The 26,625-nt window shown below is 41.6% G+C and overlaps 1 protein-coding gene across 4 annotated transcripts in view; it reads left to right on the forward strand.

Annotated features, from left to right (window-relative positions):
• Nucleotides 1-25,973, forward strand: part of runx1 (RUNX family transcription factor 1) — a 56,561-nt gene extending 30,588 nt beyond the window's left edge. For 2 of the 4 annotated variants that reach the window (XM_078243442.1, XM_078243439.1), the window contains 7 exons: nucleotides 3,004-3,161; nucleotides 3,368-3,478; nucleotides 7,721-7,877; nucleotides 18,648-18,752; nucleotides 20,082-20,285; nucleotides 22,902-23,048; nucleotides 23,593-25,973. In XM_078243442.1, the coding sequence (XP_078099568.1) occupies nucleotides 3,063-3,161; nucleotides 3,368-3,478; nucleotides 7,721-7,877; nucleotides 18,648-18,752; nucleotides 20,082-20,285; nucleotides 22,902-23,048; nucleotides 23,593-24,122 (1,353 nt within the window). In that variant the 5' untranslated portion in view covers nucleotides 3,004-3,062 and the 3' untranslated portion in view covers nucleotides 24,123-25,973. Of the gene's footprint in view, nucleotides 984-3,003; nucleotides 3,162-3,367; nucleotides 3,479-7,720; nucleotides 7,878-18,647; nucleotides 18,753-20,081; nucleotides 20,286-22,901; nucleotides 23,049-23,592 lie in introns of all 4 variants that reach the window. The other 2 variants (XM_078243441.1, XM_078243440.1) reach the window with 2 other exon arrangements.
• The last annotated feature ends 652 nt before the right edge of the window (nucleotides 25,974-26,625 follow it).

Consider the following 26,625-nt stretch of genomic DNA (forward strand, 5'->3'; position numbering starts at 1 on the left):
AGCTGTGTGTTGAGTTTTTGGGACATTTGGAAACATCAGTTATGACTGTGTGTCCGTGTTGTTGTGTGGAAAGTTTCCTGATGTGTGTGTTACATTTGGAGACGGTTTGATAACTTTGTTCTGCAGGTTGTAAATGTTTCCGTGCTGCCGCCTGTATGAAGCCGCAGTGAAAACACTCGCTATGTGCCGGAAGTGCAGCTCTGCCCCCCCCCCCTCTCTCTCTCTCTCTCTCTCTCTCTCTCTCTCTCTCTCTCTCTCTCTCTCTCTCTCTCTCTCTCTCTCTGTGTCTCTCTCTCTCTCTCTCTCTCTCTCTCTCTCTGTAAGCCCCGCCTTCTCTCGGACGGACAGCGCGCTGAATGGTCCGCCCTGCAGTGTCAGGCAGCAGCGAGCCTCTGATTGGCTGAGAGCGGCTGTGAGGTGTGCGGGTAAAAGGCTCGTGCTGTCAGCGGGTCTCCATTCATCTGCACGGACCCAGAGAGAGAGAGGGCACGTGCAGCCATATTCAGTTTACAGCAGGTTTCTGTCTACATGTTTGTAACATGTGGAAGATTAATAACTGCTCTCCGGAACGTTTGGTCAGGACTTCAAACTAAAACTCTACGCGCGGACCGGATAAATAGACTTTTACACCTCAGAGAGGAGAGGACAGAGAAAGACAGAAACACAGAGAGACTCTGGAAACCGGAAAGGACAGAGACACAGAGAGACTCTGGAAACCGGAGAGGACAGAGACACAGAAACACAGAGGAGACAGAGAGAGACTCTGGAAACCGGAGAGGACAGAGACACAGAAACACAGAGGAGACAGAGACACAGAGAGACTCTGGAAACCGGAGAGGACAGAGACACAGAAACACAGAGGAGACAGAGACAGAGAGACAGAAACACAGAGAGACAGAGATACTCTGGAAACAGGAGACAGAGTGAAGATCTGGAGACAAACTAAACCGCACAGATGGTGTTTCTGTGGGACGCAAAATACGGTACAACCTGCACGTTTCTCCGGGGATTTAAAGTTATGATTTAAAGTTATGATATAGCATATTTCTCTGAGGATTTAAAGTCATGATATAACATATTTTTCTGAGGATTTAAAGTTATGATATAACATATTTCTCTGAGGATTTAAAGTTATGATATAACATATTTTTCTGAGTTTTATGGCTGAAATGTGAGTCTGTGCAGCCAAAATGTTTAGGATTATTCAGCGCTTTTTGTCAGATAGATTCATGAGAAAATGTCAGCTTCTTGTCCTCTCTTTAGTCTGAATATCAGATAAAAACACATGGACAGGATCCGTTATGTTTTACTTAAATAATATTTAAATATTGTGCAGTGTGAGGCGTTATAAAATATATAAAAATATAATAAAAGACAGTTGCCTTTAGTTCCAGCCGTATTATTTTCATGAGGCTTAATGTGGACATTTATATTTATTAAAACTCAACTTTTAATATCTATCACATTTGATGTGTTATAAAAGTTGATCTTGTTTAGTTCTGGCTTGTCTTAAATCCAGGATTCTGTGAGTCTCTCCATTTATACTCATCTTCTTCAATTTATCTTTTCATGTATTTGCATATATGTGATCCCCGTGTGTTTCATATCAAAATGTTCAGAACAAAGTCAGCTTTCTGAACATTGAGGCCCAAATCTGTCATATATGTGGGAAGAGATCATTTGGCCCTAAAGCTGAAAATATGAAGAAATACTTCACATCTCTTCTGTGAAAACAACCGTAGACTCATCATTTACCAAAGTTTTAGTTTAGTAAAAGAAGAAGTTTTATTTATATAATAATAATAATAATAATAATAATAATAATGAATGTGAGCCGACCCCCGTCTGCTGTAACTCGGTGACATTTTTAATATCAAGGGTCAGAAAGAAGAAGATGTTTTCTTGATGTTATTCTTCGGATCATAACACATTCATTTATCAGCCAGAACAAACTGAAGAAATGTGTGTGTGTGTGTAATGTTCATATTTCCTTTATATTTGAATCAGACAAAACAGCCCAAAGAACACGATGCGTACAGGAATATATCTGTAATATATGTTTATGTTCACCCTTTAAAGGAAGGACAGCCATTCAATCTGAAGCAAAGATGTAAATCACTCGTTGGAGAGCTTAAACTGCTCTGTCGTTATCATTTCTACACTTCTTATTATTTCAATAAATAAACAGAGCTGAGCTCTAAATATCACAGCTGCTTTCAGATTACATTTATCGGTCTTATTATTCAAACATTACAGAATATTTGTATATATTGTATAGAAAGAGAGAAAGAGAGAGTTTAACATTCAGTTTGTTGGTTTGAATTTAGAGTGTTGCAGCTGTTTTCAGTTTGATGACTTCACACTCTGCTATTCGTGTGTGTGTGTGTGTGTGTGTGTGTGTGTTTTATACATCCTCTTTCTTCTACATTGACATTTACATTGAACATTGAAGTCATTCTGTGATCTTGGCTCTGTTGGAAGTTTATATTTCACACAGAACCCTCTAATTTTGGGCTGAATCATAATTTTCTTGATTAATCTCTGAATCCTGTACTTTTAAAGAAGTCAAAACAATAAAAGATATCCGTTATAGAGCCCAACAAGAGAAGATCATTTGGATTATGGCTGCAGTATATGAAGAAAGTATGTGATAACGTTGTTGAATATCTTCATAACAACAAATAAACAGATATTGAAGTGTTCTCAGTTCTGCTGCTTTCAGTATTCTGCTAAAATACAACAAACCGCTTGTTGGATTTAAAACTAATAAAAGAAATAACTTCCAACTTTCTCTTACTCAACAAATTGAACATTGAATTGAATATGAAAAAAGGACAGTTACAGTTTAAAGTTCAGTTTTTACATTTGAAAGTTCAGTTTTCTGCTCATATTTTCTTTCAACTAACACAAAAAAGAAGACGATGGAGAGCAGAGTTTTCCCTATGATCTGTATGAAGGGTTAGTCTGTCTACAGATGTTTAACTTCATGTTGCTCTGTTGCAGACCCCGCCCCCGGCCGGCGGTACACGCCCCCCTCCACCACACTGGCCTCGGGGGGGAAGATGGCCGAGGCGCTGCCTCTGGGCGCCGCGCAGGACAACGCCGGAGGGGGGGCTTCGCTGGCGGGGAAACTACGCCTGGCTGAGCGTGGCATGGTGGAGGTACGGCTCAACTTGATCTGTTTCACTGCTCAACGTCAGCCAATCAAAGCTGTTTGACTTTGTTCCCTTTTTCCACAATTTAGTGGCCTTTTTGTCACCTTTTTTGACACTATTTTTTGTCGCCTTTTTAACATTTTTGTCACCTTTCAGTCACCTTTTTCAAACCCACCAATGAAAGTTTTCCTCACATTGTGTTTGTCTCTCAGGTGATCTCGGACCATCCAGGTGAGCTGGTGAAGACGGACAGTCCTAACTTCCTGTGCTCCGTGCTGCCGACACACTGGAGGTGCAACAAGACGCTGCCCATCGCCTTCAAGGTACGCCTCACAGTCTGCTTTAACGGACAACATGTCCAGGATCAAGCCTCTTGATCTCTGTGCGTTTTAGTCTGCTTTAACAGACAACATATCCAGAATCAAGCCTTCTGCTCGCTGATGTAACACCAAAATATTTCTTGTGCTCGTGACGAGGCACTTCTTCAGACAAGATTTTAAACTGTTTGCAAACCAGAAGGACAATTTACTAAATTACAATATAACATTATTATAAGTCCTATAAAGTCAAACCTTGGCTGATAGATGACAATTTGATGTGACAGGTTTGATACAGAAGAGAGAAGAGTAAACAGTTTCCATCATCCGGACGCTTGGCTGGCCTTTGAGACAAAAAGCATTTGTGGAAAAGCAGCTTTTAGCCGCAGAACAGCTGATTGATTTATTGAGTTTCATACATTACTGTGTGTGTGTGTGTGTGTGTGTGTGTGTGTGTGTGTGCGTGCGCGTGTTTGCGTGCGCGTGTGTGTGGTGCATTATGCATCATTATGGAGTGTCATGAGCGGATGTCACTGCCTTTTACTGATAATGGATGACTGTTGATGCACACACACATATTTACACATTACAAGAAGACTGAAATACACACACACACACACACACACACACACACACACATTCCAAATTCACAGTTCAAACCTAACCCATGAGACTGTGGTCTCTCAGAGAGCTTTGTCACCTTTTTTGTCAGCTTTTTATACAGGTTCAAGTGCATACATATACAAATATAAAACAAGATCTATCTACAGTGGGGAGAACAAGTATTTGATACACTGCCGATTTTGCAGCTTTTCCCACTTACAAAGCATGTAGAAGTCTGTAATTTGTGTCATAGGTACTCTTCAACTGTGAGAGACGGAATCTAAAACAAAAATCCAGAAAATCACATTGTATGATTTTTAAGTAATTAATTTGCATTTTATTGCATGACATAAGTATTTCATACATCAGAAAAGCATTTGGTACAGAAACCTTTGTTTGCAGTTATAGATATCATACGTTTCCTGTAGTTCTTGACCAGGTTTGCACACACTGCAGCAGGGATTTTGGCCCACTCCTCCATACAGACCTTCTCCAGATCCTTCAGGTTTCGGGGCTGTCGCTGGGCAATACGGACTTTCAGCTCCCTCCAAAGATTTTCTATTGGGTTCAGGTCTGGAGACTGGCTAGGCCACTCCAGGACCTTGAGATGCTTCTTACGGAGCCACTCCTTAGTTGCCCTGGCTGTGTGTTTCGGGTCGTTGTCATGCTGGAAGACCCAGCCACGACCCATCTTCAATGCTCTTACTGAGGGAAGGAGGTTGTTGGCCAAGATCTCGCGATACATGGCCCCATCCATCCTCCCCTCAATACGGTGCAGTCGTCCTGTCCCCTTTGCAGAAAAGCATCCCCAAAGAATGATGTTTCCACCTCCATGCTTCACGGTTGGGATGTTGTTCTTGGGGTTGTACTCATCCTTCTTCTTCCTCCAAACATGGCGAGTGGAGTTTAGACCAAAAAGCTCTATTTTTGTCTCATCAGACCACGTGACCTTCTCCCATTCCTCCTCTGGATCATCCAGATGGTCATTGGCAAACTTCAGACGGGCCTGGACATGCGCTGGCTTGAGCAGGGGGACCTTGCGTGCGCTGCAGGATTTTAATCCATGACGGCATAGTGTGTTACTAATGGTTTTCTTTGAGACTGTGGACCCAGCTCTCTTCAGGTCATTGACCAGGTCCTGCCGTGTAGTTTTGGGCTGATCGCTCACCTTCCTCATGATCATTGATGCCCCACGAGGTGAGATCTTGCATGGAGCCCCAGACCGAGGGAGATTGACCGTCATCTTGAACTTAATTGCGCCAAAAAAATAATTGCCAACAGTTGTTGCCTTCTCACCAAGCTGCTTGCCTATTGTCCTGTAGCCCATCCCAGCCTTGTGCAGGTCTACGATTTTATCCCTGATGTCCTTACACAGCTCTCTGGTCTTGGCCATTGTGGAGAGGTTGGAGTCTGTTTGAGTGTGTGGACAGGTGTCTTTTATACAGATAACCAGTTCAAACAGGTGCAGTTAATACAGTTAATGAGTGGAGAACAGGAGGGCTTCTTAAAGAAAAACTAACAGGTCTGTGAGAGCCGGAATTCTTACTGGTTTGTAGGTAATCAAATACTTATGTCATGCAATAAAATGCAAATTAATTAATTAAATCATACAATGTGATTTTCTGGATTTTTGTTTTAGATTCCGTCTCTCACAGTTGAAGTGTTCCTATGATAACAATTACAGACCTCTACGTGCTTTGTAAGTAGGAAAACCTGCAAAATCGGCAGTGTATCAAATACTTGTTCTCCCCACTGTATGTTAAAGGGTTCCAGTTAGCTGGACTGCATTCTCTCAAAGAGAGAAACAGTGTGTAGTATCTACAGGTTAACAGAGAAACAGTCTGTAGTATCTACAGGTTAACAGAGAAACAGTCTGTAGTATCTACAGGTTAACAGAGAAACAGTCTGTAGTATCTACAGGTTAACAGAGAAACCGTCTGTAGTATCTACAGGTTAACAGAGAAACCGTCTGTAGTATCTACAGGTTAAAAGAGAAACAGTCTGTAGTATCTACAGGTTAAAAGAGAAACAGTCTGTAGTATCTACAGGTTAACAGAGAAACAGTCTGTAGTATCTACAGGTTAAAAGAGAAACAGTCTGTAGTATCTACAGGTTAACAGAGAAACCGTCTGTAGTATCTACAGGTTAAAAGAGAAACAGTCTGTAGTATCTACAGGTTAAAAGAGAAACAGTCTGTAGTAGGGTATCTGCCACGGTCATTTGCACTTTGATGCTCTGAAGTGATTAGTGTCGATATGGAAATCTATATTTGTGTAGGAGTGGAGAAGGAGAGTGTGCTCTCTAGAGTAAGTGTTACAAATTTACATTTTACACGTGTTGTTTCAGGAGAGGCAAAATGATTCACCTTATATTTCATGACTTGCATCTTTTCCATGAAGTTTGAGAGCCGTTTGTTTCTCTGTGTGACCGTTTTTTTATTCAAAGAATGCAGCCCAGGATCAGATAGAAACCACATGAAACACACATTGTCTTTATATTGCTTTTGAGAAACAGACTAAATAATTGGTGCAGCTAATGAAGGCTAGACTCCCTCGCAGGCTTGTAGCACCCTAAAGCATGATGGGAACTGTAGTGCCAGAACCTAGAACATGTTCAGCCCAAACAGAAGTAAAAAGTTTTTGTTCTCTAAATGCATCATTATCAGAGCCTAAAGTTAACTTTTTTTTTTTTTTTAGAAGTTTATTTAGATAGGGACAGATACAAAAAAAACATAGATAAACTTCAACAGTCATCTGATGTATGTATTATAGTGTTTTTAGCCGAAGCTAATTCTCGACACTTGTCCCTAGTAGGGCTTTTGGTTACATTTATTACATTATTATTAAAAATACAATAAAGATGAAATAAAATGAAAATGGAAGGAAAGTATACAATGAGAACACAGTGTAAAAACTAAATATGAAAAGAAAAGCAAGATTGTTCCCGTAATGCCACAATTTGGTATTTTTTTTAAAAGTGGCTAATGTGTGTTTGGTGTTACCAGCCTCTTTATTTTTCCCTCATAAAGGTAAGATACAAGAAATGAACAAGCAACATTCTCAAACTTTTTAAGAATACACAATAAAGTCAAGTTATTAACCAATATCTGCTGTCGTAATCAGACACTCAGGAACACCTTTGCCGCATTTCAACACTTTTTGATGCCTTTTTGATGCGTTTTTGACGCCTTTTTGACTTTGCCGTTGTCTTCAACTGTTCACTTGGTATTAAAATGTCTTGTTTTACCTTTCTTTTGAATCATCATTGTCTTGTTGTTGCCGGCTTGTTTTTAATTATGTGCCGGCACATCTTTCAGCTTCTTCTCCTTTCAGGGCGGAGATACCTTTTGAGTTAAAAGCAATCGGTTTATATTTTCCTTTGTGTTTAAAGTGCAATAAAAATGCTTAGTTGGCGTTGAACCTTGCTCTGCTTAGCAGCTCTTTATCACATCTTCCAGTTCATTGTTTTGATGCTTTAACGAACAGAAACATACAGAGATTTGGTTGTTTTCTGTAACTGTCTTCTTTGTGGTTTTTGTCCCCTGCTGCAAATCAAATGTAATACTCCAGGAACTGAAACATTTAGAAATGAGACAAACATTTCAAGCTCTATCTTCTCTCCTCCTCTCTTCTGTCATGTCACTAGGTGGTTGCCCTGGGCGACACACCTGAAGGCACCTTGGTAACGGTGATGGCGGGAAACGATGAGAACTACTCAGCCGAGCTTCGCAACGCCACGGCCGCCATCAAGAACCAAGTGGCCAGATTCAACGACCTGCGCTTTGTTGGCCGCAGCGGACGAGGTTAGTTTCTCGGACTGGTATTTTCACTCGAACTTCGATGGATGGATGGATAGATATCTTGCTGTGGGGGAAATTTGTTTTCACAGTCTGTTTCATGCACATGGCAATATACATGGACAATTACATCAACAGTGAACATAACGACATGTATATAGAAACATATTTACAACAAGGACACCAGATCTATACACAGTCAGAGAGATGGTTTGTTCAGCAGTGCTATGGCAGAAGAAACAAAACTTCTGCCTAAGAATTCTTGTCTCGGCATTGTCTCTGACTTGTCTCGGCATTGTCTCTGACTTGTCTCGGCATTGTCTCTGACTTGTCTCTGACAATACTTCATACTCTGGATTCTTCAGGTCAAAATAAGTTCAATAGTGTTTTTGTTACAGCAGAATAAAAAGTCTTAGTGTCTGAAACGTGAGGCTGCACTTTATGAAAGTTAAAGTTAATAATCTGGCCTAATCTGATCCTACAGATTGTTGCTCTGCAAAAAGATCATCATAAAGTAGAAGATGAACTGTCTCTGCATCATAGGAAGTGTAAACTGTAGTGTAAACTCAGCCTCGACTTGTCTTGGACATGACGAAGCTGGTCTTGGCTACAGTACTGACACACACAGACATGCAGGTTTGGTCTAATTTAAAATATAACAAATCTAACAGTTAGTGAGAGCATTATCTGCCATGTCTAGGTTTTAATAACTGTGTTTTTTACACAACACGGCACACAGAGAGATTACAGGAGGGGAAGTACATCATGTGAATAAAAACAGTATTCATACAACTTCCTCGGAACAGCCATCCAACGTCTGCCTGGCTCTGCCTCCCCCACCCCCCACCCCCTCTCTCTCTCTAACGGACACAGAGACCACAGTTACACTAAATCAGTCACAGGCAAATGTGCCAACTAATCTATTTAAAACAGCGAGTGTCCTGTGTACACAACTCTGTAACACTCACTCGGACAAGTGACAAGTGCTCCCCAGCTGAATGGAAATGTGGGAACACCTGTCAATATTTGACAGATTCCCCCGTTCTGCTGTTGAAACAAATTACATGTTCATGTGCAGGAGAATTCAAATGAAGAAAGTTGAGGAGTAGAAATTTGTTTCCATGCAAATGTACTAGCACAGAGAACAATGAGCTTCGTTTCCCAGCACCGCTGCATCTGAGCAGGAGGTTAAAAACAAGACAGGATGGTTAATAACTGATGTTTACTCTCTAATTATCATCATATCTATCATATCTATTTATGTGTTGCCATCATGCTACATACAACAGCAGCGAGGGCAGACAGAAGCTAAAAGTCATCCAAACTATTTCACACTCATGTTGTTCTTTCTTTTCTTTTTATAGTTGTTTAGTCCTGTAGTCCATTGGTTCCAACTTAAGATGTAAATCTCTAAACCATAAAGTTTTCACCTTGCAAGCAGCTTATAACGACCCATATCCACATTTGTTTTGTAGTTATTGTGGGAGCAAACGAGGAAGTAAGTGGACCAAGTTATAGACCAAACTCTGAGTAGGTGGAGGTTTTAAGCAGACTCAGGACTTCACCCAGGAGATCGGGGTTCATGTCCTGTATGAAACTAAAAGGAAACGGAGAGGTTTTTTTAAGCTTACCAACTTCAGTCCATGACAAACCATGGTCTTTTTCTAACCCTATCAAAGTAGTGCCTAAACGTTCACGACGTTAAACAGAACAGTCAGTTCTGTTGTTCAGCTACGACGACGGCTTGCTTTAAAATCACTTAACCCTCTGAAACCCTGAGTGTTTTTTGCTCCTGTCTAATTATTACTAACTGTGAGCTCATTTTTAACTCTTTTTGCAAGTTTTGCATCTCAAATTAACAAGCACAACCATGGCCAGATGCAGGAATAACTCCTAAATGTCTTTTGGCATAATATATATATATATATATATATATATGCTAACGTTAGCTGCTGTTGAGTATAGTGTTAACTAGCTAGCGGTAGGCTAACGTTAACTGCTGTTGAGTATAGTGTTAACTAGCTAGCAGTAGGCTAACGTTAGCTGCTGTTGAGTGTAGTGTTAACTGGCGTCACATGCAGCAGGGTTTGTGTTTCCTGTAACGTCTGTTTCAGAGCATCAGACGAGCATATATTAGGGCTGTCAAAATAACGCGTTCATTTCGATTAATTAATCTGAGAAAAAATAACGCGTTAAAAAAATTAACGCAGATTAATCCATTCCATATTGACGTTTGCATACAGACGAAAATCTGGTGCCACTGATATGTCTGCTCTTCTCTCTGATGCTCTGAAAGCAGGCGTTACAGGAAACACAAACCCTGCTACTGGCGCCAGTCTAACACTACACTCAACAGCAGCCAACGCTAGCCTACTGCTAGCTATAACACTGCTACTCAACAGCAGCCAACCAGCCTACCGCTGCTAGGTCACTATACTCAACAGCAGCCAGATCAACTACCGCCAACTAGTTAACACTATACTCAACAGCAGCTAACGTTAGCCTACCGCTAGCTAGTTAACACTATACTCAACAGCAGCTAACGTTAGCCTACCGCTAGCTAGTTAACACTATACTCGACAGCAGCTAACGCTAGCCTACCGCTAGCTAGTAGCTGGATTAAACACGGTTAAAATGCTGACAGCTAACGCTAAACGGTGTAAAGTGTGACTGTGTTTCACTGTAGAGGATTCCGACACTGGGATGTAGCAGTCTGCAGCTGCTGTTGTCGGAAAAACACAGACAGTGCATTCAATGAAACTGGTAAACTACAGCCTCGTGGTGCATTTGAAGTTATTGTAAATGTCCTTTTCCTATCTGGTTGTTGTTTTTGTCGTTCAACAGCAATTTACTAGTGAAATAAGTTATTGTTATACATTATTATTAAATCATTTCATTTTGACCATATGGCCTTAGCAATAAACAAGCCGTTCTTTAATGTCACCAACTGTTGTTTAGTACCTTTTTTCTTTTCTTTTCTTTTTTTACTTTCTTAAAAAGTATCGGTTCAGGCACCGTTAATTATGTATGCGATTAATTTCGATTAATTAATCACAGAGTTCTTATTAGATTTTTAATCGATTGACAGCCCTAATATATATATATATATATATATAAATAAATAAAGGAAAAAAATAATTTTGTTAATAATTAGTTAATTAGTTACATTTTTACAAAGGTAACACCAGTGATGGAATGTAACAGCTTTAGTTACAAGTTTTGCATTGAGTACTTTTAATACCTAAACTACATTTTACTAATGCCATACTTTTAATGAAGTAACATTTTCACTGCAAGACTTGTACTGTAACAGAGTATTATTGCAGTGTAGTATTAGTACTTTTACTTAAGTAAAGGATCTGAATACTTCTTCTACCACTGTTCACCACTAGGTGAACTGAGCTGTGTTTCGGTGCTGGGTTCAGTCACTTTGGATGAATTTTCATCATGTGACTGATCATGTATTTGGCCTACTTTGGAGCTTTTTTACATGTCAGTGGAGTCTCTCGAGGTGCATTCAGGGACCGTCGGAATTTTGAGAATCCGACGAACAATTCGTTTTTTCCCGCTTCTTTCTAGGGTTAGTGGTTTTTCTTTGGCAATCTTTTGAACAAAACATGCTTTTTCTAAGCCGCCGGCGGGTTTTGGGGGACACATTTAGTTTACTTTTTATAAAAGGGTCCATGATGTTCTAAAACAGCTGCTCATCGTAGTTTTTATCAAACAAACAGGAGGAAACTGTGACTTTGTCCAGCGGCCACATTAGGTGCTCCAATTTTTTTTTCTAGGTTTTTACAAGAAGAAAACTACAGAACATCGCCAGAGTTTACCTTTTGTTTAATTGACAGCGCCTTTTCACAGTTGTGGTTATAAGATTGGTTGGATGAAATAATATTCAGGGGTGGATTCTGTGTTGATGATTTCTAGAGGAAACTGTGAAGACGTTGCTAGTTTAATGTGTTGTATGATAACCACATGTTGAACAGAGAAACCTCTGAATGTCATTAACGGTCGGTGTGGGAAGTGGTTAGTTTAGCTGCCCACACCAATGATGGTTTTGTGTGTGTGTGTGTGTGTGTGTGTGTGTGTGTGTGTGTGTGTGTGTGTGTGTGTGTGTGTGTGTGTGTGTGTGTGTGTGTGTGTGTGTGTGTGTGTGTGTGTTCCCTGACGCTGTGGATTTGCATGCAACTGTTTTACTAAATCCTTTTGCGGAAGGTTTTAACTGAGGATTCAAACACTCACAGATCTGTGATTAATTAATCAAAATGAATCGCATACATATTTAACGGTGCCTGAACCGATACTTTTTAAGAAAGTAAAAAAAAAAAAGGGTACTAAACAACAGTCGGTGACATTAAAGAACGGCTTGTTTATTGCTAAGGCCATATGGTCAAAATTAAATGATTTAATAATAATGTATAACAATGACTTATTTCACTAGTAAATTGCTGTTGAATGACAAAAACAACCACCAGATGGTAAAGGACATTTACAATAACTTCAAATGCACCACAAGGCTGTAGTTTACCAGTTTCACTGAATGCACCGTCTGTGTTTTTCCGACAACAGCAGCTGCAGACTGCTACATCCCAGTGTCGGAATCCTCTACAGTGAAACACAGTCACACTTTACACCGTTTAGCGTTAGCTGTCAGCATTTTAACCGTTTTTAATCCAGCTACTAGCTAGCGGTAGGCTAACGTTAGCTGCTGTCGAGTATAGTGTTAACTAGCTAGCGGTAGGCTAACGTTAGCTGCTGTTGAGTATTGTGTTAACTAGCGTCACGTGCAGCGGTGTTTGTGTTGCCTGTATGGTCTGTTTCAGAGCATCAGAGAGAAGAGCAGACATATCAGTGGTACCAGATTTCGGTAGCCAGGGTTGGCAGGAAGAAGATTTTTACAAGTAAATGTTCCAATCAGTGATCCAGGCAGAACATTCTAAATGTGCCGTGAGCAACCTGTCTGAAAATTGGAAGTCTTCTGGTAGCTGTGCCAAGAGAAATCTCAATCATTCCCAATCTAGCAGAGACGGAGAGCGTAGGTATATGTAAGGAGATAACATAGACACAGGCTCATTATTGATCACTAAAATGCTAGTTAACATTAGTAATTACACTTAAACAGCTAATGTGAGACGAAACTGCCTGTGCGCTTCTCCTGTACTATACGGTAATTCCTCTACTATGCAACAGTAAGTCGCGTGGTTATGACACAATCGTTAGCCTATTTTTACAAAAACGTCTGCTACGGAGCCATAACATGAGGTACAAGGTAATAGAGCCTTTTATACATTGTCGTGTTTCTTTAGAAATAAACAACGGACAAATAGTCTTTAAACGCTTCAGATGTAAAGTTTTGTCGCTGTCAAAGTGACGCCAAAATGAATGGCAGTCAATGGAATGCTAACGGGAGGTGATGGCTTATTAGCATCAAAATGGTGCCATAGGAGGTTTGTGGTCCGAGGAGAAGCTTACCCCCTTGGCTCTGACACTAACCGTCCATTTTGTTTCCCATGATGCTCTGGGAGATGCTTGTTTGTGTCTTGTAAACCAATAGAAGGCAGGTCCGTCACACATTACTCCCATATAAGGCCGGCAATACGTCATCTGAGGGACAACAAAGATAGTTTATTGTGAGGAGAGATCACTCAAAGTCAGAATAGTAAGATGTGACCAAAGATCATCCATTACCATTCTTAACTGTTCTACAGAGAAGAATGACATCACTGGTTTGAGTTTTGGCATAGGTTTGGGCCTTTTTTGAAGAAATGTAAATAGTTTGTCCTTTATATGAGTTATAATGTTCATTATGTTCATTTCTGTCTCCAAATATGAAGGAGAATGGTTTTAGACAACACAAATGCTTGTGTAGCATTGCTGTGTGTGTTTGTGATATCAATAAATATGACATTATTATTTTCAGTATTGGCGTAAGTAAATGTCATGAGGACAAAAGAGTCTGTACTATTTTTGAAGAAATGTAGATATTTGTCCACTGTATGTTATAATGTTTATTTCTTCACCGTTTGACTCCTAATACATATGAGAACTGATTAGGACAACAGATTTGCTTGAGTATTATTGCTGTGTGTCATATCAATACATATCTGTGAGATTCAATTTCCGTTTTATTTGTTTTATTTGTCTTTATGGTCCTACAACCTTTTTTACATTCAAGTGACCTCACTGCAGCACAAATATTCTAATAGCCCAGTTTGTCCTGAAAAAAAATGTTTACAGATTGACTGTGGACAACAGGGTTGATGTTTTTCAAGCTTTTTTAGAAAATAAAACCAGATGGACCAGAGGTTGTCAAAAATCCTTTAAGTAATTTTAGTGTGAAAAGCCAGGCGCGTTTGTACCTTGGCACATTGCTATTTTGATGGCAGACAGGAAAGAGAGATGTTCAGGAGAAGAAACTGATCTTGTGCGTGAAGTGGAAGCAGATCATATATATATATATATAAACTACTATATATCTAATACTATTTCACATTGTAATATATTTATTTGTAATTTTCTGCATGTGTGTGTGCTGCTCTGCGTCCCTTTGTGTGTAACAAGCATAGTGTGTGCAACAAGCATTGTGTGTGCGCGCTGTGCACGAGCCTAGGCGCATTTCACTAATTTGCTGTTAAAATAACAATGAAATGCTGCGTTATTGACTTTAGACCAGGTTTTTGTTGGTCAATGGAGCGATCACTTACCGCTGCCTCAAGATAACAATACGCCCAGAATGCACCTGAACACACCTACTTGTAAGACCAGCACGCCCAGAATGCACCTGAACACACCTCCTTGTAAGACCAGCACGCCCATGGGCCACAGATGGGCGCAGGTGCATTTGCTGTTTAAATGACGTGGGCGCTGGACGAGAAACTGACAACTGCGTCGGTCTTAAACTAGCAAAGACACTTGTGTCAGGCTTTGTGCTGCGCTGCACCAGGTGCAAGATAGGATCCAAAGTGTAGGAGTTTTCATATATGTACATGTACATGAACATTTCCATGTCTAATTAGTGTAGAAAGTGACTTTGATGAGAGAAAGCAAATATAAATGTAATGTAAATGGACTGTATTTATAAAGCTCTTTTCTAGTCTCTACGACTACTCAAAGCGCTTTAACATAGTACAGGAACCATTCACACACATTCATACACTGTGGCCGAGGCTGCAAGAAGTTACACTTTAGTTTATCTTTTAGCATGTGTTCTCTCTGAAACTGAAGTGGTGAGTTTGTCTGAAATGAAACACGAGTGTGAGGTTTGATGACGGAACATGTGTCTTGTGTTTGTTTCATACGATGGTTCAGGTGTGTGTGTGTGTGTGTGTGTGTGTGTGTGTGTGTGTGTGTGTGTCTCTTATAGTTCCTCTTTTTAAACCGGACCATCATTTTTTTCTTTCACAATATCTCACTGTGTGATCACACACACACGATAAAAAAAGCTACAACCCCAACTCTGCAATCCCTGACACGAGACACACACACACACACACCTCGTGTGTGAAATGTAGAGAGAGAGAGAAACAGAGAAACATAGGTGTGATTACAGAGAAAGTCTCGGAAAATTTAGTTCGGTTAACTGGCTGATAGACACAACAGACACAAAGACTTTAGCTGTTCTCTCTCTCTCTCTCTCTCTCTCTCTCTCATTCTCTGTCTCTCTCTCATTCTCTGTCGCTCTCTCATTCTCTGTCGCTCTCTGTGTCTCTCTCTCGCTCTGTCTCTCTCTCTCTGTCTCTCTCTGTCTCCCTCTCTCTCTCTCTCTCTCTCTCTCTCTCTCTCTCTCTCTCTGTCTTTATCTCTTTCTCTCTCGTTCTCTGTCTCTCTCTCTCTGTCTCTCTCTCTCTCTGTCTCTCTCTCTCTCTGTTTCTGTCTCTGTCTCCCTCTCCCTCTCTCTCTCTCTCTCTCTCTGTCTCTCACTCTGCTGGCCATCAGTGTGGTGTCAGGTGGACAACAGTTTTACAGGTTTACTCTTCATTTCAATACAGCAGAAAAAACAGAACTAGCATCCGTGGCTTGTTCTTCAAGTTAACTACAGCCTACATCTACCAACACAACAGAGAAGACGTTATCGTGGCTCGTCACGGCTCAGTCTGAATTCAAAAGAGAGATTGTCTGAACCATAGCAGTCAAAGATTAATCCCATTAAATAAACCCCAAACACGGTTTATGTCACCTGTTTCTATACATTATTCTCAACAAGAAGTGTTACCACACAACACGTTCTCATACCTAAAAGACACTCTACTGTAGGTCGATTGCCAATGACTCCAAAAACTAGGCCGAGATAAGCCAGAAAATGTGTTTTTGGCTCATATGGATGAAAGACACCAAATCCCAGAATGCACTTGCTTCGCTGCTTTGGACTCCACTCCCAAGCCACGCCTACCGTTTACAGACAGACAGTGAGGCAGCATTCAACTCAACTAAAATGTGTTTTATTGTCATTTCAACCATATACACGAATCAACGTTTCACCGTGGCTCTAGTGGTTACACAGTTAAAATATATAAAAACGACATTATATAAAAAACACATGCGAAACAGGCTACATTTAGCTAGTGCACACACATATGCTCTGTAAAGTTCAGCTAACGCATACTAGCATTAGCGCTTGGTGGGCTGTAAACACCGATTATAAACACAGTTGTAAATTTGCGTGGAATATAGAATGCTCGGCATTTAATAGTCACAAACTCCACCAGCAGTCCGTGTTAACACAGTCCATCTCCACTCTTACCTGGCGACAGAGAAGCAGGCTGGATAGTCCGGTACACTGTTGTTCAGCCATGTTTCCACAACAACAAAAAATACAGCAGTCTCTGAACTCTCGTTGGGAGTTGTGTTGAAGTTGGATGTAGTCCAGTTTGTTGTCTAATGAGCGGACACTTGCAAGCAGGATTGATGGAACAGGTGGCTGGCTAGCGTTAGCTTTCCACCTAGCTAGGTTATACTCCAGCCCCCGTTCGCGTTACACTGCTGAGGATGTCCCCCCATGATCGCCCGCTCCGGCCGGTCTGATTGCCCACTACGGCCACTGCAGCTGCTGGCTCCGGCCGCCGCTGCTGCCCGCTCCGGCAACCGCTGCTGCTCACTCCAGCCACCGCTGCTGCCCGCTGGTCAAACTCCTGGTCTCCCCTGCACCCCGAGGGCCGGTGGTCTACGAAATTTCCCGGTAGATTTTTTTGTCCCACTCCGCCGCCGTCTGTAATAAAGTTTCCTGCACATTATCCGATCTGTACCAATGTATCCCGGTGGTACACATGTGCGGTAGTTTGAATGCACATACTTGTTGTAAAAGTTTTCTGTTGAAAAGACCATAGACTGTATGAAAAAGACGGAGCCTGTTAGCGATGTTTCAAGATGGCTGACCTTCGTTTTGCCTCGGGAACACTCGGGGAAAGCCGACCAGTCCAACCCCCTGTGGGCGGGTTGGAAACATGCTGAAGTAGCTCCTACTACTGGCTGTAGTCCATAGCCTCTGGGCAAAAATGCTTTTTATGACACAAAATGACGATTTTTTGCGTCATAAGAGGCTTTTTTCCAGAGCCACAATACAGAGATCTCTCGTCTCAGGGGGACATGAGGGAGGTCATTCAAAAATACTACCGGGTTTCTACTGTTAAAAGCTTAGTGCTAAATCGGTGAAGTATCCCTTTAAGTTTAGGTAACACAAATACTTGCGGTTAGTAAAACAAGGATTGGCTTAACATGAGTCACGTAAAACTACTAAAATGAGGGATAGGGTTAGAAATGACAACAAACAAACAAAATAAGGACGTACCTACGTCACAGACTTACTCTAGGTGCTTGAAAGTCGGTTCTGAATTTTTAATCCATGGACTTCTTATGTTTGAAAACCTTTCCTCTAGCTGAGAAAAGCGATTTAAAAACTTGTGACATCACCACGAAATAGTTTCTGGGCCAGCGCGAGAAACACTACTGCACAGGTTCAACCGAAGCAAACGGAAGATTAGAAACTTTTTTGGAGTATGCGCCAGGCTAATAACCACTGAACTGAACAGATTCCATTTTTTATCTAGTTTATATTAAACATATTTGATTTGGAGGTCTGTCAGACATTTAAACACTACGATGGTCATGCAGGCTTCCCCACCGACAGCAGCTGTTTGATAATTAGCTGATTGAGTATCGTCCTTGCACCTTATGTAAGCACGTTTGTCTATAGCATGGTGAAACAAACAAAACTAATAGAGCTCAGCTGGTAACATGGTACAAGCTTCCACAGCTAAACTCTCTCTGTGGTCCTTTTAATAACATGCAAATCATGGGGAAACAGGCTTCACTCAGTCGACTGTTGCAACAGGTTTTTCCAGTTGTTGTACTTTGTCAGTTTAAAATGAAATGATGTAATCAAATACCTGTACATTTAAATGTTGTATGCACATAATGTTTGACAATAATTCTTAAGTCATCAGTGTTATAATGTGAAAGGGAAACGTTCAGAGACAGTGATAGAAAACAGAAATAAAAGGAGAGAGAGAAGTGAGAGTAACACCTGGCATTACCCACATACGTCAGCTGTGTGTGTGTGCGTGTGCATGTGCGTGATCTAGGTTATTTCTGCCTGGGGGTCCATTACTTCCATGACTTAATGCATTAAGCTGACTAAGAGGATATTTGGGGAGAACAGAAGAGAGGGAGGAGAGATCGAACGGAGAGTATTACTTGAAAAAGATCCTGATTAACATTTTCTATTTCGTCTTCTCTTTTCCTTCCCCCATCCTTTCTCCCTTTCTTCCTTTTTTCTCACAGGGAAGAGTTTCACTCTTACCATCACCGTGTTCACCAACCCTCCTCAAGTGGCCACATACCAGAGAGCCATTAAAATCACTGTGGACGGTCCGAGAGAGCCACGACGTAAGTGACACTGACACACAGATGTTGACGTTTGCTCCTCAGCAGATAATAACATCTGGAGTCCCACAGGGTTCAATTGTGGGTCCAATCAAATTCACCATGGATCCACTTGAACACAACTACCTAAAACAAAACAATTGCAGCGTTCATGTTTAGTGTTACTCCGGTGGTATTAACAATGTTGGGAGTTGTAGGGAATCGTAGGGAGTCGTTGGGAGTGGTTTGGAGTCTTTGGGAGTCGTATGAAGTTGTTGGGAATGGTTGGGAGTTGTAGGGAGTGGTTGGGAGTTGTAGGGAGTTGTTGGGAATGGTTGGGAGTTGTTGGGAGTTGTTGGGAATGGTTGGGAGTCGTAGGGAGTTGTTGGGAATGGTTGGGAATTGTACGGAGTGGGTGGGAGTCGTTTGGAGTCTTTGTGAGTCGTATTTTGTTGTTGGGAATGGTTGGGAGTCGTAGGGAGTTGTTGGGAGTTGTTGGGAATGGTTGCGATTAATGCGATTAAAACAAATTAATCGCATCATGATTAACGCGTTAACGCTGACAGCCCTAAAATATATATATATATATATTCCTCTTCTTGCTTTAGACCCTAATATATACACACACATATGTGTGTATAGTAGTCTATAAAGTAGTCTCTTAGTGAAGACATGGCTCTAATCACTACAGAAAAACTCTTAGCAGAGTGAGTCAATATGGAACCTGATGCAATACGAGTTCCTCTCCCACTCAGTGTGATGAAACAGGGGGAATTCTAACGGCAGATGAAAGCAAGAAGAGGAATACAGATTTTGTTCAGCTAATTAACATTAATAATAATAATTAGGATTGAATGCAAGTAAAGTGAGTGACAGTGTTCAGAACAGACGAGAGGCTCCTGCTAGCTCCCTTCAGCTGTGAATAACCATCACTCATCTCTAACTCGCCCACACACACTCAGTATAAATACACACACATGCACACTTCCCCCGTTGGGAGGAAGTGGCTGTAACTGGAGCTGCGTCTCCCAGCTTTGAAGTGCAGCCAGCACCACAGACGCCGTGACAGACCACCACACACACACACACACAGAGCCCTGTGCAGTGCCCGTCGGCAGATTCCCTAACGCATTAGCAGACACAGTGTGTTAACAGTGTCGGGACACTGTAAAAGCCTGTTGGTTCAAACTGTTACTGTAATCCATATATATATATATATATATATATATAAACTTATCACAACCATAAAGTAATCTGCTGACATTTCTTTGTGTTGCACATTTCAGTTTTCAATCAGAACTAAAGAAATTCAGTGTTGAAATGTGACAGTTTTGTGTTGTCTCCCTGTCCCAGGTCACCGTCAGAAGATGGACGAAGTCAAACCTGGCTCCCTGGCTTTCTCCGAGCGGCTAACAGAGCTGGAACAGCTGAGACGGGGCTCGATGAGGGTGACGCCCCCTCACCACCATCACCATCAACACTCGTCCAACACTCGCCAATCTGCAGCACTGAACTCTGCCCCCTTCTCCAGCCCGACACATGCTCAGATAACTGCCGGTAAGAGCACAAACGTGATTTACGTCTGTCAACCTTGATTAGGAAATGAAGCCAAGAGGCAGCGAAGAAGAAAAGGCAGTCATCCTGTCTGTATTCTGAACAGCTCCCATGCTGGTATGGCCGAGCAAGACGTTGTGTTGTTTCCTCTTCTAACCCTCTAACCCTCCTCTTCAACATGTGGGCAGGAGGAGACCCTACAGTCAGTAGCTGAGCCGTTTACGACCGAAGCTAGAGCTCTTACTTTAGTAATAGGAAACTACTCTTCTGCAGATTCTTCATGAGCTCAAACACAGAGCCTAAAAACTACAATACATCTCCTTTACCATAGTCCTATGGTGCTTTCTCAGATGTAACGGTACCAGTGTAGTCTGAAAAAAAGACACTTATACTTTAAAACGAGTTGTATTTAAACAGTCAGTTGCATGACTGTGGGCATGTTGAACTGATGTGGTTAGCTGGGGATTGTGAAGTACAGTAAAGTGGCCACCAGAATAGCTCATACCAACTCTTTGACTCATGCAGCATTTATGTTGCGTGGAATCATATTTTTATAGAAAAGAAAAGCATTTCCCATTAATTTTTCTCTTCTTATATAAAACTTGAATGAATTCTATTTCTGTTCAAAATGTGGCTTATTTTGAACTGACTAAATGCCCGTCCACACCAACCATAACCATGGCTATAACTATAACTATACCGACTGCTGAATAATAACGTTCTGCAAACTGTGGCGTGTGTTTTCCAAACATGTGCATTCAGCTTGCATCAAACCTCGTTGTTCCTCCTTGTGGTTTCAGAGAGATCCATTGTGGTCTGTGTGGGTATGTGTATTTACGTGTGTGGGTGTGGTTTTGTGAGCGTGTGTGTTGTGGTTGCCGTGGATACTCTATGTGGCACCGAAATACAGAATCTGTTCCTCTTCTGCCTTCAGTGGTAGTGACGGTGTGTGTGTGTGTGTGTGTGTGTTTGTGGAAGGAGGAAATGAGAGTCAGCTGGCAGGAAGTGCTACTGTGAGAAAGAAGAAAAGCAAAGCAAAGCAAACGTATAACTTTCAGAATTTGAGAAAGTAAATATTGTCTTTGTCAAGGTTTAGTTTTTTCTACACTTGTAACGGTGTTTATGTAATGCTAACACTGGGCTAACACTGGGCTAACAGTGGAGGAAAGATAGAAACAGAAACAGTTTTTTCCCATCAACATGCATCAGATTTCAGCGTAAATCTCTTGAACGAACCGTCGTCCAAAGCAGGGTTCATAACTCAGAATAAACAAGAACAAAAGTCACTCTTAGAGGTGTGATGGATTTAGGGTTTCATCACTTTAAACTACACGGTTCTCTGTCTGGTTTAGTAGAAATTATGTTAAATGGTTTGTTGGACAGAAAGACTAGTCTCACCAAGTACTCTCTTTTCTGGTTTTGTTCATGGAAATGGGAAAATAAGTGCATAAATTGTGTGTTATTATGTTTGCAGGTTCAGTCAGAATACATTGGTAGCCGACATTAAACTGTCCGTGTTAAACTGTTAAGAGTTAAACTTGATCTGGAATAAGATGAAGTTGATCTCTAACTGTGTCTATGGATGCTGAGCTGTAAAACACATAGCAAGTGTGTACAATTAGTGGTGTGAAACATACTATAGCTCTGCAGGGAGAGAAACGGAGAGGTAGCTCTGAGTGCTTCCTTTTTTCTCTGCCATTCTAGCCTACTCTGCCTCTCTCTCTTTCCTTTTCTCTCTCCCCGTCATCACCCCCTTAAAGCTAAGCTTTCATTTCTCTTTTAATATTGTCTTCCTTTCACTTCTCTACTCCTCCTAACTGTGAGTGATAAATACTGTGTTCATGTACTCTGGTCCCTTAGTGTGCACATGTGGCAGCAATATCTCAGTTCCTCTAACCTGAGCCCAAACCTTTCACAGATCAGGACAGACGGAGAAAATAACCCAGGACAGTAAAGTGAACTTATGAGCGCAGAATACAAGAGCTCTCACTCAGCTTCATATCCTGGCATTTTCTTCTTTCTACCCTCTGCAGATTTAACTTGGCCAGACTTGAAAGCCTTCATTGACGTCTTGGCTGCTGTGTACAGTTTGCTTCCTCGTCTGGCTGCACACATACTCACACACATGTACACACTCTTGTCTGCAAGTCTGTGTGTGATCAGTGCCATTTATTAGACTGTGGGGAAAAGACTAGATTGAATGAAATAACTCCCTCACACACATAAAGCAAATAGCTTCCTCTTTTGTTCCTTCACTACTAACAGGGCCATGTTCAGCCCCAACAAAACTTATTTAACCCTTAGTTAAATTGAAACTAGGTGGGTTGAACACCCTGCTGTGTGCACAAACGTTCTGCCTTTTAATTACCATGAGTTAATGTCACTACTCTTTGGATAATGCCCACATAACCAGAGAAAACGTACCTCAAAGCTCGTAGTATTACGTTGCAGTTTTAAGAGTTCACACACCATCTTTACTTCAGAGATGTAGTTTTACACCTTGATAAAGAGACGTATTAAAAGCGATTTGTGCAGAATGTTTGAATTTAAATAAAGGCTAACCCTAACTTTCAAGCACTTTCAATCTTAACCAACCCTTTAATGATTCCTCTCTCCCAGACTCCAGACAGATGCAGTCGTCTCCGTCCTGGTCCTATGACCAATCGTATCCCTACCTTGGCCAGATAACTACGCCCACCGTCCACACAGCCAATCCCCTCTCGCCTGGTCGATCCTCGCTCAGTGACCTGTCCTCACGACTCTCAGGTAGGAACATGGCGAGCAGCATGTCATCAGCAGGCTGGAGAACTGTGTGTGAATGGCCGTGATGTTTAATGTTTAATACTCTATTGTCCAATGTGAATCTGCAGGGCCGTCTGCTGGGATGTCAATATACACTCAGTTTTAAAAAGAAATTCATTTTTGTTGGTTTTTAACCTGACTAAAGTTTTCTTGAAGGTTTTAGTTAGTTTAATAAAACAATTTTCCATTCATTACTTTAGTTTTAGTTTAAAAAAAAATCAGAAATAGATGTATTGCCAGGTAAGTAGCACTTTGGTTGATGTTGCAAATATTAAAACAATAATGTATACAAACACTAAATACAGAAACAAATAACACATACATACAAACATATAACTAATATAAAGTGACGGGCATTGGAAAGTAGCAATAGCTATAAATGTGATGCTGTACATTAAAGATTTATTGCACAAACATCTATGTTTAAGCATCTGTCCCTATTCAAATAAACATGACAAAAATGAAAAAATAAAATAACCCTAACTCTGCGAACTTTGCCGTCTCTCAGGTCCTGAGCTCACAGCATTTGGCGACCCGAGGATGACGTTAGAACGCCCTTTCCCCTCCCTGCCTGACTCGCGTTTCTCCGACCACCGGGTGCACTACCCTTCCACTGCGGCCGCCTTCACTTACACCCCGCCTCACAACGCTGTCTCAAGCGGCGCCCTCGGCATCACCATGGCCACGGCCATGGCGACCACCCCGGCAGGGAGGTATCACACTTACCTGCCGCCTCCGTACCCGGCGAACACGCCTCACCAGGCGCAGAGCTTCCAGTCCACGTCCTCGCCATACCACCTGTACTACTCCACCGCCGCCGGCTCCTACCAGTTCTCTATGATGGCCGGGGGCGGCAGCAGCGACTCACGCTCCCCGCCAAGGATCTTGCCACCCTGCACCAACGCCTCCACAGGCTCCGCTCTCCTGCACCCCTCGCTGCCCAATCAGAACGAAGTAGTCGGTGTGGAGGTGGAGTCCAGCCACAGCAGCTCGCCGACCAACATGGCCGCAGCTGAAGCTGTCTGGAGACCCTACTGAACACCTAACCCTGGAGACCGTACTGAACACCTAACCCTGGAGACCGTACTGAACACCTAACCCCGGAGACCGTACTGAACACCTAACCCCGGAGACCGTACTGAACATCTATCCCTGTACTGAACACCTATCCCTGGAGACCGTACTGAACACCTAACCCTGGATACCGTACTGAACACCTATCCCTGTACTGAACACCTATCCCTGGAGACCGTACTGAACACCTGACCCCAGAGACCATACTGAACACCTAACCCCGGAGACCGTACTGAACACCTATCCCTGTACTGAACACCTATCCCTGGAGACCGTACTGAACACCTATCCCTGGAGACTGTACTGAACACCTAACCCTGGAGACCGTACTGACCACCTAACCCTGGACTGAACACCTAACCCCGGAGACTGTACTGAACACCTAACCCTGGACTGAACATCTAACCAACTGAAACCCAACAGAAATCCGGGAGAACCTCACCGATCCCAACCTCAACAACCCAACATGGCGCTCTATGTATCAACAGCAGTGAAAGTTGTAGTAACATACAGTTTAATAGCTCTGCTGTCTTATTTCTGTCTCATTAAATCAGTTGTACACACAGTCCTGTCCAACGTCTATCTGTGCACATGCTGTTTGTAAGCACAAAAACAGCATAATGCGTTGTTATCAATGGCTAACAGTGGTTAACCTGGCTAGAGCTAACCCCACTGTGAAATAACAGTAATTCTGACTTGTTAAACTGGAATGCCATATTCGGGTGTGACGTCATTCCCAGCTCCGGCTTCTGACTCCCAAGGTAAATGTTATGCAGCAGTAGTCCGTCTCTGGATACTTTCTGACTTTACTACTCCGCTCTAATCTCATTGGTTCCTACTGAAGACAGAAACCTTTAAAAACAGCTCAGAAATACTGTGTATATTGTTTTTATTAATAAAAAGGTTGAGTGATTTCCCCAAAAAGCTGATAGAAGATATATCAGATACAGTCAGTGTTGGTTTATGTCTGCACATGGGACTTATATATAAGAAAAATATTGAATATTTACAGATTTATCCTTCAAGAGAGTCTGGGTTTGTTTCATACACACCAGTTGAGACAATAGTTTAGTAATAGTAACGACCAGGAGCCGGACAAGTGAGTCCTCCTGATAAAAAGCAGTGACTGGACCTAACAGTGGAGCTTCTGCTGAATGGAAGCACTCAATACGGATAAACGGAGGATTTACGGACAGATAAACAGAGGTTTTACGGACATATAAATGGAGGTTTTACGAACCGAAAAACGGAGGTTGTACACTGAAAAAGCGCATGCAGCAGCACTGGACTGATCTGGAGTCAGCTTCCTTTGTAAAATAACATGAATATTGTTGATGTTAGTGTTGTGTACAGATGATTATGATGGCTGTTTGTGTTCATCTGTCCATCTTTCCATGGTTTATTTTAACTCTTGGGTGATATTTTTTACTAAACTCAGCCCAAAACGAAGAAACCCGATGACTTCATTCACTTTGGGCCCAAACCTGACAAAAATGGTGACATAATAAACCAATAATTCAGTCGATTTATTCCTTATTTATTACAAACGGTCTGAACCAGACTGTACACAGCGACAAACCATTACAGCATGGAGTTTTATAAAACAATTTAATTTATTCCTGCAATACCATTTGTTGGTAGCATTTTAAGTATATGTGTTGATCTGTACTGTATATAACCATAAATGATACTTGCATATGGTCATGTTTTCATCCTCTCTCTCTCGTTGTCTCTCTCACACAATAATTTTGTTTTCACGTTGTTGATGTTCCACATCTGGTTTTGATTAATATAAACCTTCTTGCAAAGAAAATACATATCTTGTCCTGTGGTTCCTGGTCGTCTGATTTGTTTGATCAGTTATCTGTCTTTTTATAAAGGCAGGGCAGTGTTATTTCTTTAGCAGGGTTCAGACATGAAGCAGTTCACAGTGATTTACAGTTATGGTGAGTTTAGTCGCTTTAATCACTTTGCCAGACCTTCCTCCAAAGCTTGCAGAGGAAGGTCTGGCTACTCCACACAGCATTCGGAGATGGGAGGAAAACGTGAACTGGTTTATTGGCATTTCTTTAAACCAATCAGAATCGTCATGGGTGGTGCTAAACTCCGCTGTAAAATAGTCGTGCGAGAGAAAACACAGATTGGACAGATAGTCTACTAGCTGTCTGGATTTACCCTGCAGAGATCTGAGGAGCAGTTTACCATAGTCCTTACAAATCCACACACAACACAAAGAAAGCAGAAGGAAATGGAAAATACATGCATCCAGCGGAATTTCCTGCAGCACCGGAGCAATCCTGGAAGGGCAACGTGAAAGATATAGACTAGGGTGAGTTAAATACACAAAAAATACAATAAAGGAATGTTAAAATTACAAGTACAGGAACATGTTAAAAAAACTAGGGTTTAATAACGGATGTGTACCCACTCTGTCGTTCTCTGGGACATGTTTTCATGCTAATTGATT

Source organism: Sander vitreus, chromosome 24 (genome assembly GCF_031162955.1).
Source record: "Sander vitreus isolate 19-12246 chromosome 24, sanVit1, whole genome shotgun sequence".
NCBI lineage: Eukaryota > Metazoa > Chordata > Actinopteri > Perciformes > Percidae > Sander > Sander vitreus.